The sequence below is a fragment of the Dendrobium catenatum genome, unplaced genomic scaffold, assembly GCF_001605985.2.
Source record: "Dendrobium catenatum unplaced genomic scaffold, ASM160598v2 fragScaff_scaffold_412, whole genome shotgun sequence".
Taxonomy (NCBI): domain Eukaryota; kingdom Viridiplantae; phylum Streptophyta; class Magnoliopsida; order Asparagales; family Orchidaceae; genus Dendrobium; species Dendrobium catenatum.
In genome coordinates this window covers 1133986-1145499 of record NW_021318874.1, presented here as the reverse complement: position 1 = coordinate 1145499, position 11514 = coordinate 1133986, and the positions used below count along the sequence as shown (strand labels likewise).

At 35.8% G+C, this 11514-nt stretch overlaps 1 protein-coding gene across 1 annotated transcript; it reads left to right on the top strand.

Moving 5' to 3' along the window:
- The first annotated feature begins 1945 nt into the window (after positions 1–1945).
- LOC110114765 lies at positions 1946–11130 on the top strand. The gene is made up of 5 exons (XM_020847751.2): positions 1946–2338; positions 2453–2517; positions 9497–9723; positions 10524–10650; positions 10737–11130. The coding sequence occupies exons 1-5, from the start codon at positions 2179–2181 to the stop codon at positions 10851–10853; spliced, it is 696 nt and encodes a 231-aa protein (XP_020703410.1). The 5' UTR covers positions 1946–2178; the 3' UTR covers positions 10854–11130.
- Positions 11131–11514: the final 384 nt, after the last annotated feature.

Below are 11514 nucleotides of genomic sequence, written 5' to 3'. Positions count from 1 at the left end.
GATATGCATACAATACTAAGATGTAAAACGCATAAATTATGCTTTTGTCTGGAATAAGCACTTAGTTTATATTACATTATTTGTTCTATGGCAAAATAAGTACAACTTAACTAATCAAACCTAGGTTATTAAAAAGACATGGGGCAGTGTATTACTTTACTGAAATGCCTATTATGTCACCGTTTTAATTTATTTAATAACCATCAAATCTTAAAGGTTTTATTTATCAAATTATTTAGATTGATTTATGAGATAAGCAGAAGCTTTCAAGTTTTTTTTTTTCTTTTCTCTATCTCTCAATCATAATTTTTTGAATTATTAATATTAGTTCTTAATGAGATCTCTGATTTTTAAATACTCTAATGATTTTATTTTTTTCGACTTCTTGGGCGAATAGAATTGTTGCATTTACCTACTTTAGATATTATATTGTTGATTTCATCACTGTTCAAGATTTATTGTTCCTACGTATATCATTTTATTAAAGCTTTTGTTTTTTTTAATTTTTAATGATTGAGGTTTTGTTTCGGACAATTTTTTTTTACTGTTTTTAAAGTACTTTTTTACTTAAAAAATATGTTGAATTTGAAATTATTATAGTAAAAATTGTTTTATAAAGCATTAATAAAGTAGTCCCAAACGATACCTAAGCATTAATTATAAGGCTACATGATGCATCACCAAAAAAACATCTTGATCGAGCATGAATCTCGAGGCAAAGATGAATTAAAAACTTTCAAAATTAATTATAGGACCATCTTAACTCCTGTTGCGTCCTGGAATATTCGCGGCGGTAGAGAAATATATAGTTTAACGTCTTAGCGTTGTACGAAGATCCAGCACACGATCAGATAAGTGAGAGGGTGTAGCGTTCATAAGAGACACCAAAGTTTTTACGTGGAAAACCCCTGAAAAAGGGGGAAAAACCACGGGGCCTAGCCCAGTTTGAATGAATCCACTAGTATTTGCAGTCGATTACAAATGAGGCCCTTCTTAGGGAGAAGGCCTTGTCAAACAGTTTCAGAAGATTTAACATGATTTAACAATTATTTTGCCAAACAGCTTTTAAGATTTAACATACCAAGATTTATTAAATCCTAAATTTATAGGATTTATTAAATCCTACAAAAGTTAAATACTACTTTTGTCAAACACCCCTTAAGAGTTGCATAATCTTACTTTAGACTGTATTTTCTTCTCGAACAATCAAACAACCCCCTGAATCGAATCCTGATGCTACCAAACAACGCCTTAGTTTCCCTTTCGCGCACTTATTCAGCCAAATCCCGTAAATCCGCCGAACTAATACAGGATTTACTATTTAGGGCAAAAGACAGAAACGGGAACAATTATTACGTCATCTGACCGAACATAGAGCTACGTTCGGCCGCCAACAATATGTCATCACGTGCTCTTACTCTTTACCGCACGGCCAGACGACTTGACCCGGACCGGAACCCGGGAATGCTATGTTCGCGTATTGCGAGGTATTACTCGGTATTGCTTGACAATAACGAGAAATACCGCTCTGCGAAGACAAATACCGAGTTGTACCGAGTTTTTTCTTACCGAGGTATTTGCTAGAAATACCAAGTTGTACCGAGTTTTTCTAGAAAAAACTCGGTACAATAACTCGGTATTTCTCGGTATTACTCGGTATTTGCTCGGTATTGATTATTACCAAGCAAAATTGACCAATACCTAGTAATACCGAGCAATACCTAGCAAAATCGAGAAATACCGAGCCATCATGGGTCCGTTCCGGATCGGGTTGTCGGGCCGCTCGGTGAATAGTGAAAACGCGTGGTGCGATTCTATTGGCGGCCGAACTTAGAGCTACGTCCTGTGAGGCCAAATAAACGTTCTAGAAACGGAGGATTTGTTCCGCCGTGAGATTTACGAATGCTGCTCAAATCCAAATCCTGCATAAATCCTGTTGCCAAACAGAAGGTTTTCATTTTTGCTGTTTCGCGGGAGTTAGGTTAAACCCTGCAACCCAACATCCCGTAGGTTAAATCCTGCAACCCAACATCCCCTAAGTCGCTCGGCTGATTCGATCGACCGCTCAAGTGACAGGGCTCGGCCGGATATCTCGCCATCTATCTCGAAGCCAGTAGTCAGGCTCCCATTCCCCTCCCCTCCTCGTTCGTATAACTGTCTTCTAATTAGAAGGCTTAGATGGGCGGTAAGGGCCGACGGCGGCGTGAGAAGAACTATCTGGCTGCTCATGGTGGTGATAAACGCCTTCCACCCCCGCCTACCGCTAAAGAACTTGAAGCACTTCCCTCGAAACTCCGCAAGATCATGGAGTTCAAGAACTCTTCTGGGTCAAAGCATGGTCCTTTTATCCCTCCCCTACTCTTGCTTGACTATAACACATCAGTTTCAATTGATGTGCATGAACTCGTTTATTCTTATCTGACGCAGTTTTTTTTTTCCTTGCGGATTGTAGGAGATACGATAAGTTCTGCGGAAACCAGACAAGGGAAGAGGAAGGATGAATCTTCCGGTAAAAAGGCAAGTAAAGCTATGGCGGTTTTGGATTTTTTTTTTTTTAATTTCAAGTCCTAAAATATGTCAAACAGTGGAATCAATCCTCTGTGAATGCGTGACACTGCTTACTTTGTGGCTTTACTGATCCTTCAGCAGTGTTTAAGGCATTCTATGATTGGTGTGAGACTCTAGTAGTAAGTAGTCTGTGTCTATTAAGCTTGTATAGGTACCAACGATGCATGCATGGACATGCTAGATGGGCCTTGACGTCACTTCATGAAGAACACTGATTCATGCTCTCATGGAGATATTACATTGGAGAACACAAGGGAATGCTTTATGAGGAAGACGTTGACCAATTGTATTGGCTTTTAATTAGTTTGGTATTGTAGAAGCAATGAAGCATTAAATATTTTTTCCCGAGCTTGAGTGGAAAACATATAAGAAATGAGCATATACGTGAAAAAGTTGGAGTAGCTCCAGTGGAAGATAAGATTAGAGTGAGTCATCTTAGATGATTTGTTCACATAAAATGGCGGTCTTCCGATGACCCAGTTAGAAAAGTAGATGTATTATATTTGACTTATGTTAAAAAAGGTAGAGGTAGACCTAAAAAGTCTTAGTTAGAAACTTAGAAAATATTAGAAATGAACTTTCTTTATTAGATTTAAATGAGAATTTAACTCTTAACAAAATCAATGTAGAAAAATAATTCATGTAGTCGACCCCACATAGTGGGATAAGTTCTTGATGTTGTTGTTGTGTGGAAAACAAATTGCCTCGACTGCAATATAAAAGCATATTTCTTGAGGCACCATTGACTCATGTACTCTATTGAGACAATGTAACCCGAGCTGGTTGGCTTGCTAGGTGGTTCTTGTTAGACGCAGTATGATGACTAAGAACACCTTAGTTGAAAAACTCTTATTCCTTCTAAATTTTTGGGAAGTAGCTCAAATACTCTTTGCATGTGATATAAGAAAAGAATGGTATAAAACTATCATGGTTTTGGTTCTTTTGCTTTAGGTAGCTGATACGCAGGGGTGGGGAGTTATTTAGGAATGTTCCTTATCAAGAGTGAGTTATTTAGGATAGTTTCCTAATTGTGTTTATGCTATATTGCTATTTAGTAAGTTTTTAATTGTTTAGGAAGGTTTTCTAAAATATGTTGGATTGTTCAAGAATGTTTTCTAAATCATGTTTAATTTTTTAGGAAGGTTTACTAATGTTGACTTAAAAAATAAAAATAAAAATGAAGAATTACGAAGCAGTTCACGCTCTCTGCCGGCCCCACTTCACCGAATGACACATTGTTTCGCTCGAGTAACCACCATTCGACAAAGGAAACAAATAAAAGGAACGAAGGAGTTCGGAGAGGGGAGGATATTCGCTCATTCGCTCTGACTCCGATTCGACAGACGCTCTGTTCTTCGTTGTTGTTCGATTTCGTTGCTTCGCACAAGGCAAAGAGATCGCACGAGACGCTCCTTCGAATCCTTGGTTGCTGTTCGACTTTGGCCCCAACAAAGCAATTCAACTTTGTTGCTTTAGGAGGAGCCTAGGGTTCGCTTCCATCTTCTCTTTTTCGTCATTACCGTCCGACGTTGCATCGCAAGCGGTGTAGAGATTGCGGGCGTCACTTCTCCGACTCCCCGTGGCTGTCCGGCTTCGCCACTTCGCAGGTGTAGCGATTGCACGATCGCTTCCTCTGCTCTGTCGCTGCCCTCGGCTCTGTCGTTGCCCGACTTCGTTGCAAGAAATACATATTGCACGAGCAGCTTCTGCGGTTCCTTAGTGCCGTCCGACTTTGCTCCTTCGACTCCCAACAGGAGACCCTACACCGTCGACCTTAGGTCCGGGTAGGAAGAAATTACGGCAATGCCGTCCCGATTTCTCCCTCGGTGAGGAGGTGACGCCGGGAGGCTGTCAAAATTTTCTTAAAATTTAGAGAGATTATATTTGAATATTGATTCGACAAAAATGTTAAAATTGACTTTTAAAAATTAATTAACTAATATAGTTAATTAAGGTTTAATAAAAATTAGTCTGTTTAAGATTAATCAAAATATTTGATTAATTTAGATCTTCAAAGTCTTCTATATCGTCAAATGCGTGAGAGCGGAGAGCGTACAAGCACTCATTCTCTTCATGTCCCTATAATCTAAATATTTCTTTTTAAGAACCTTTAAAATTCAAAAGTTTCAAAGTTCGAGGGCATTAAATGATTTTTTTTATATACTAGAAATTTAAATTGTGAGAATTTTAAAATATGATAATTTCAAAGATCAAAATTAATACAATTAACTAGAAAAAATTAAATTTTTGGTTAGTTGATTAAATTTATCTTAAAAGAAAGAAAAAAATGCATGAAAAGAAATATTGTTTGCATTAATTAACATTTACAAATTGCTCTCAAGCTCTCAAACTCTCCAAACAATAAACCCTACTAAAGAACCGTACAAACTCTTCAAACAACTAAAAAATCTTCAAACTCTTTTGCATGATCTTCAAAGCTCTCCTGTACGAGCTCATACAACTACTTGTGGAGCCTATCCACTGAATTGCTGCAAGCACCACTTGCCTGCAAACAAGCAATCAAAAATTAATGCAGCATAAATAAATTAAATCAATGCGGGAAAGTGGTAAATCCAACTACTGCAAGTAAAACAAAGTACTGAAAAGCAGGAAATGTTAAGTACGAAAAAGCTAGTAGTGTAACAGTGCTAGAAACAGGAAGAGTATTGAACTGCTGTAGTAAGAAAAAGGCTACAAGCACAGAACAAACAAATAAAACACTAACACAAGTGTAAAACCTCTCAAAACAAGACACTGGTGTCAAACTCGACAAACAAACAATCAAATCCACAAATAATTGGGCAGCCTTGTTTATAAGAACTCGGTTGTAAGACCCACTACCCGGCAACTTTCGTAGGAAAGCATTAAGCCCGATCTTAGGGGAAAGGTTTAGGTAAAATTGATCTAACTTTTAAACCCCAATTAAAACCCCGGCCACTTCTAATAGAAGCCGTAAGTCCGACCTCTAAGTGAAATATTTAGGTGATAACACAAACCTAGACCCCTCATCTGGGCATCCTAGTCTAAAGGACTAGGTTGTAAGACCCACAACTCGGGCCGCTTAGCTTACAGGGTTAGGTCGTAAGACCCACCATTAGATAACTTCTAAGGAAGCCATAAGACCTATCCAACTGAAATTCTCCGGGCAACTCCTAATTGGAGCCGTAAGCCCCAAACTAAGAAAATTATTCGGGCAACTCCTAATTGGAGCCGTAAGCCCCAAACTAAGCAAACTATCCAGACAACTCCTAATTGGAGCAGTAAGCCCCAAACTAAATAAATTAACGGGCAACCTGTAAAAGAGGCCATAATTCCCACTATCGGGGCAACTCCTAATTGGAACCATAAGCCCCTAATCGTCGGGCATATCCTAATTGGAGCCGTAAGCCCCAAACTAAACAAATTAACATGCTACTTCTAAGTGAAGTCTTAAGACACACATCTTAAGAAAATTGTTAAATAAATAGCAATGATCTTAAATCCCAAATAATCAAATTCAAACTTATGGGCATCTTAATCTAAAGGATTAAGTTGTAAGACCCGCTTTTCTGGCTACTTCCTAAGGGAAGACATAAGTCCTACCTAAACAATCAAAATCCTCGGGCAGCCTCACTGTAGAGTTAGGTTGTAAGACCATTCTTGGGCAACTCATAAATAGAGCAGTAAGCCCCATTCCAAATAAAAAAAGTATATCGGGCTACTTTCTACGAAATTCATAAGTCCCAAACCAAATCTAAATCCCTGGGCTACTTCCTGAAGAAGTCATAAGACCCTCTCCAAATCAACTTCCTGGGTATTCTAAAAGATGTAAACCCCAAACTGAATAAAATTTCTGAGTATTCTAATAGATGTAAAACCCAAAACCTAAAACACCAAATAAAAAAAAATTAAAATTAAAATACACATATCCACTTCAGTCTACTTGGGATTCCTGAGAGGAGGCCACCCATGGTTGCTAATTAGGTTCCCTGGACACTACGGTCAATGATTGTTAGTGTTGGTAGATTGGAACTACGGTATACCCGGGATGACGGAACCATGGGATCTTGATCGGGTTTACCTCCACTTCCCCATTATTGAGACTAAAATTATTTAAAATTTATTCATCCTTAATCGAGAGTTCTCTCTTACGCGTTAAGAGGGGTAATTAACTATGAGTGCTTGCGCTCATAGAAAGTAAGAGCCCTAGATTTTTAAACCCTGACACTACCCTCAGGGGAAATCTGATTAATTTCAATTTGACTTAAGAGAAATGGAATCCTATGGCTGCAAAGCGGGATTCGTGCATTCGTGTCATTTTTTTTGAGCCAACAACTAAATCATGTTTAATTGTTTAGGAAGTTTTCTAAATTATGTTTATGTTGATCAGGAATTTTCTATTTATTTTGAAATGTTTTATAAATTTTGTTTTTGTTGATTATGGAGGATCTAATTGTGTTATTGTGTTTTAGGGCAATTTTTAAAAAATATAATTATTCAATTAATTGTGTTTTAGGGCTATTTAAGGGGGAATTTGTCTATGGATTAGGGTATGCTTGCTGAGTTTTGTGTTTTGTTGTAGCTTGCGGTTTTGTTCTTGAGGGCTTCCTAGCGGCTTCTAGGTTGTTTGGGAGAGTCGATCTACCTCTATAATTGTAGATCACTTGTATCTTGTCTTTGATTTGAAATTATAATAAAAAAACTATCATTGTATGGAGTATTTCTATAATTTTTCCATTGTTCTATTGTTGTTATCATGTTTTGAGTTTGCTGAAATTAGAATTTCTTAGTTGTGAAGGCTCTAGATGCCAGCTAGGGATTTGAGAGAGTTGGATCTTCCTCTCCAATTGAAGATCCAACTGTATGTGATGTTTTCTTTCATATATGTTGCAATAAAAAGAGTTTTGGTGTGTTCTTCTTCCTAATTTCTTATTGACATTCGCTGATTTCGAGAAAATTGTATCTACTTCCTATCATTAGCATGCATAATGGTTATAATGATTTTCAATTCAGTTGCTTTAAATCTTTTTCTTTTATCATCTTATAAAGAGTAAAAAGGTTTTTTGTGATTATCTTATGCATTGATCTCCCAAAATTTCTATCTTCGTGGCTTGAGAAAGCAAATCAATATGTTGACTCTCTCATGCTTATCTTTTATTTATTTGTCACCTATGTTGAACCGATACGGAAATGGTGACACGGATACGACACGTTAGGTCAATTCTTAAAAATACAGGATACGGGTATGGTGCAACACGATATTATGATTTATAAATCATACATAAAAATTAAGAAAGCAATCAAAGCAATAATATTTGAAATTACAAAAACAATGAAATAAACATCATTTGTAGCCTTGTAGCCTATAATATCAAAATAAAAGTAAGCATTAAACGTCTAGTACAACAACAAAAGTATAAACATAAACTGTCTAGCACATGAAATTTTAACTATTCGATAGAATGAATAATATGATTAGCTTCTTCAATGGTTTGTCTTTGAACTTCTATATCATCTTCAATAAATATCATAGCTTCTAATTCAGACTCATCTAGTGAAATATTAGCAATTTCTAATATTCGCATATCATCAAGAGACTCAAATCCATGTCGGAAATGAGAGAACCTCACTCGCAGCCGTGGAAGTAAATACGACGGGTCTTTTTTTCGGTTTTTTTTTTTCAATGGACACACTTATCGGATACGCGTGCCTTTTGAAATTAAATAGTATTTTAATTGGATACGGCAAAGCCGTATCCGACACGTATCGATGTCGTATCCGTGTATCGGATATAACACACCTTTATAAATAGGTGTATCGGTGCAACATAATTTGTCACATATAGGTTTACGTATGGCTTAAAATGAAAAGAAAAACCCTTTTATAAATCCGGCTGACTATGCATGCGTGCCCTTGATTCTTCACACTCTTATGCTTAGATCTGCATGGTAAATTATTTTTTAGCTCATTCTTCGCCTCCATGTTAGCAAACATAACTAGGTCCATATTAGACATGGTAGGGTCACATGTGCCACTTTTACCAACTATTGCATTGATCTTCATCCACAAAATGCTTGAAGTTCCACTTTAGCTTCTACTGTTTGACATAAGTGGTTTGTATCATTCATGATAAGTTTAATCAAGTTATAATTATTAATAGATTTGTATACGTGAGATACCCATTCTTACACGGAAGTTATTTATTCAAATGATCGAAGCAGCCTCTCTGCTAAAGCAGGGTTAACTTGCATGAGTCAACCTCTCCACAGGTTCACAGTTTTGGGAGGTTCTTGCATTGATTGTGTGTGTGTTTTTTTTTTTTGGGATTGTTTTTTGATGTACATGCTCATTTATGGTTGGTATTTTTTTTTTCTCTAAAATATAGTTTCTGTTGAAGTAAATTTATTTGCTTATACCTTAGGAAGCTTATATTATTGATTCTTTTAGGATTTTGGTTTTCGATGAAAAAAGATAAACAACAGTTGCTGCTATGTCACTTATCTTAGGGTTTTCTCCAATTTATAGATGGTAAAATCATTTGCAAACCTGATGTACTAAACGTGATCTAGTCTCTTTTCAGGATTAGACCTTCTCAATTTGCTTATAGTTCTTATTAGTCAATTTACATATTTCTTTTTGTAAATATAGGTTCTCATGTTACTTAAAATGTTTTGTACTCTCATCATATTCGAAATGAGCTAAAGTGTCCATATAGTGCATTAATTCAATTTATCTGGCCAATCAAGCCTCATAGTTGTGGCCAGTTGGGCATTCCCCTCTTTCAAGACGTCAAGTTTTTCAGATTTGTTCACGTGCTACAGAAAAATGTCAAGTACACTATTAGTTAGCTTCATTGATCGACCAATATTTCCTTGTGATTTAAATGATTTATTGATTTGTTGATGGAGAGGTATCTAATTTTAAATACTTCTATTGTTTGTAATCACAGAAGCCAAATCTAAACGTATCACGATCAACAGCATCCAATTTAATACTGGGAGACCATACAAATGATAAAACAGAAAATAATCTTGTTATGGACAAAAATGGAAGTGCAGAAGTTAGCTCGGCTGATACGAGGAAAAGAAAACGAAAGAGAAATTCAGCGAAAGACCTCCGTTTTGAGGCTTTGGATCAGCTTGGAAAACATTCAAAGAGGAAAGAACGCAAGAAAGAGTAAGCTTTCTTCTAAATGCATACTTTCATTATTACAATATTAAAAATTAGAAGATTGGTTTCAATGGTTTTTAAGGCATTTGAAGCCAATAGTAGAACCTATGTTAGTTGTATTGCTTGACCTGGTGTCCCTAAATGAAATCGCGCAACTGTTTATATGTATGTTCATTCCAACGTTTAATGCAACTAATTAGTTTAATTAACCTTTGAAGAGTTTTCTCCAAGTTAACTCTTCAGTGTGCAGTTCACTTAAACAGTTCTGTAAAATTAGTTTTGATGAATTTATAATCGAATTAAAATTATAGTTGCAAGATTAGACCTCATTTAGAACTTGTGAATTTGGTGAATGTTTTTATTTTGTTAATGAAGGGGTGGGTGAAAATTGGCAGTACTTTCTGAGGTGAATAATGAAATTGCCAAAGAGGCAGCTTCATGCTTGCTAAGTATTCAACTTAGGCTTCGTTTGGGATGACTTTCTTACTGCTTCTTAAAATAACTTTTAAGTAAAAAATTAAAATTTTTGTATTAGAAAGTTGTTTTAAGAAACAATAAAAAAGCTGTCTCAAATGAAGTTTTAGGTTTTAATTGGAACTACTTTTTTATTGTTTTGTATAACAACTTTTTTAGCATAAAATTTTTTTGAAGTAGCACAAAAGCCGTGACCAAAAGTTGTCTCAAACGAATCCTTAATATTTGATTGATAACATTCAACCACATATAATGAGAGCTTTTATTTGAAGAGAATTTATAAATATTTTAAATTTGTCCGGCCGTTTGCCCCTCTTTTCAACCTTTTACAGATACCTAAAAGAGAGAAAAAATAAACACAAAAAAGTAAAGGCGAATCATGCACTGGACTTTCCAGGACGAGAAAATATCAGATTTGGTGAAGTTGTTGAGGCTCCACCTAAGCTTTCATTACCAAAGGTATTATATTATTTTAAAGATTCCAACTTTTTGCAATTTTATTATCAAAACTTTAGAAAAACGATAAGTGCCATATGCTTTTGCAGATGTCAAAAACTTTAACAGTGGATGCTTCGAAAGAAAGGCTAAGACAGCAAGCGGTGGAATTATACAGGAAGCGGAGAGGATGGGAGTCCAGGCCTGGACTTAAACTTCCGTTGTAGAAACCACTCATTTATGACTGGTAAATGCTTTCCAGAATTTTTGTGATTTTTTCATGTTCTCTTTTAAAAGAAAATAAGTTAATACAGGTAAAATTTTTTCCCAGAATTTTATTATTTTGTTTTTGTTCTCTATCTGTTTGTATGCGACTTTGCATGTTTGTAAGAACTTTGGAATTTTTACTTGTGCTCGTTAGGTTTTCTTTGGTCAAGGGCTGTAACGGTTCCATAAGAAGTTGTATTTCTCTGGTTTTCAGTTAAAATTTGCTCCTTTTCATAGCTCTTTGCTGGTGGAAGTTCTATACTACTTTCTTCATTTTAACCGTACATCAACTTTGAACCTATTGAATCTAAAAATATGGTATAAAAATGGTGAATTTATCATTTGATTATGTACATTAACAATGCTTTCAAAATCTATCATTTTATTTCTGTTAATAAATCAATCTTCAAGCCTCAAAATATAAATTGGCTGATTGAGGTTTCGTTTGGGACGGCTCTTAAAGCAGCTTTATAGTAAAAAAAATTCAAAAAGCCAAAAACCTCAGTAATACACAACTCATCATAGCTTCACTAATACACATTAGTGGCCAGTTTGTCTTGTTTAAGGCCTGGAAGTGATTGGATTTAAGTTTATAAGTGAGTTTAAATATTATGCAAATTA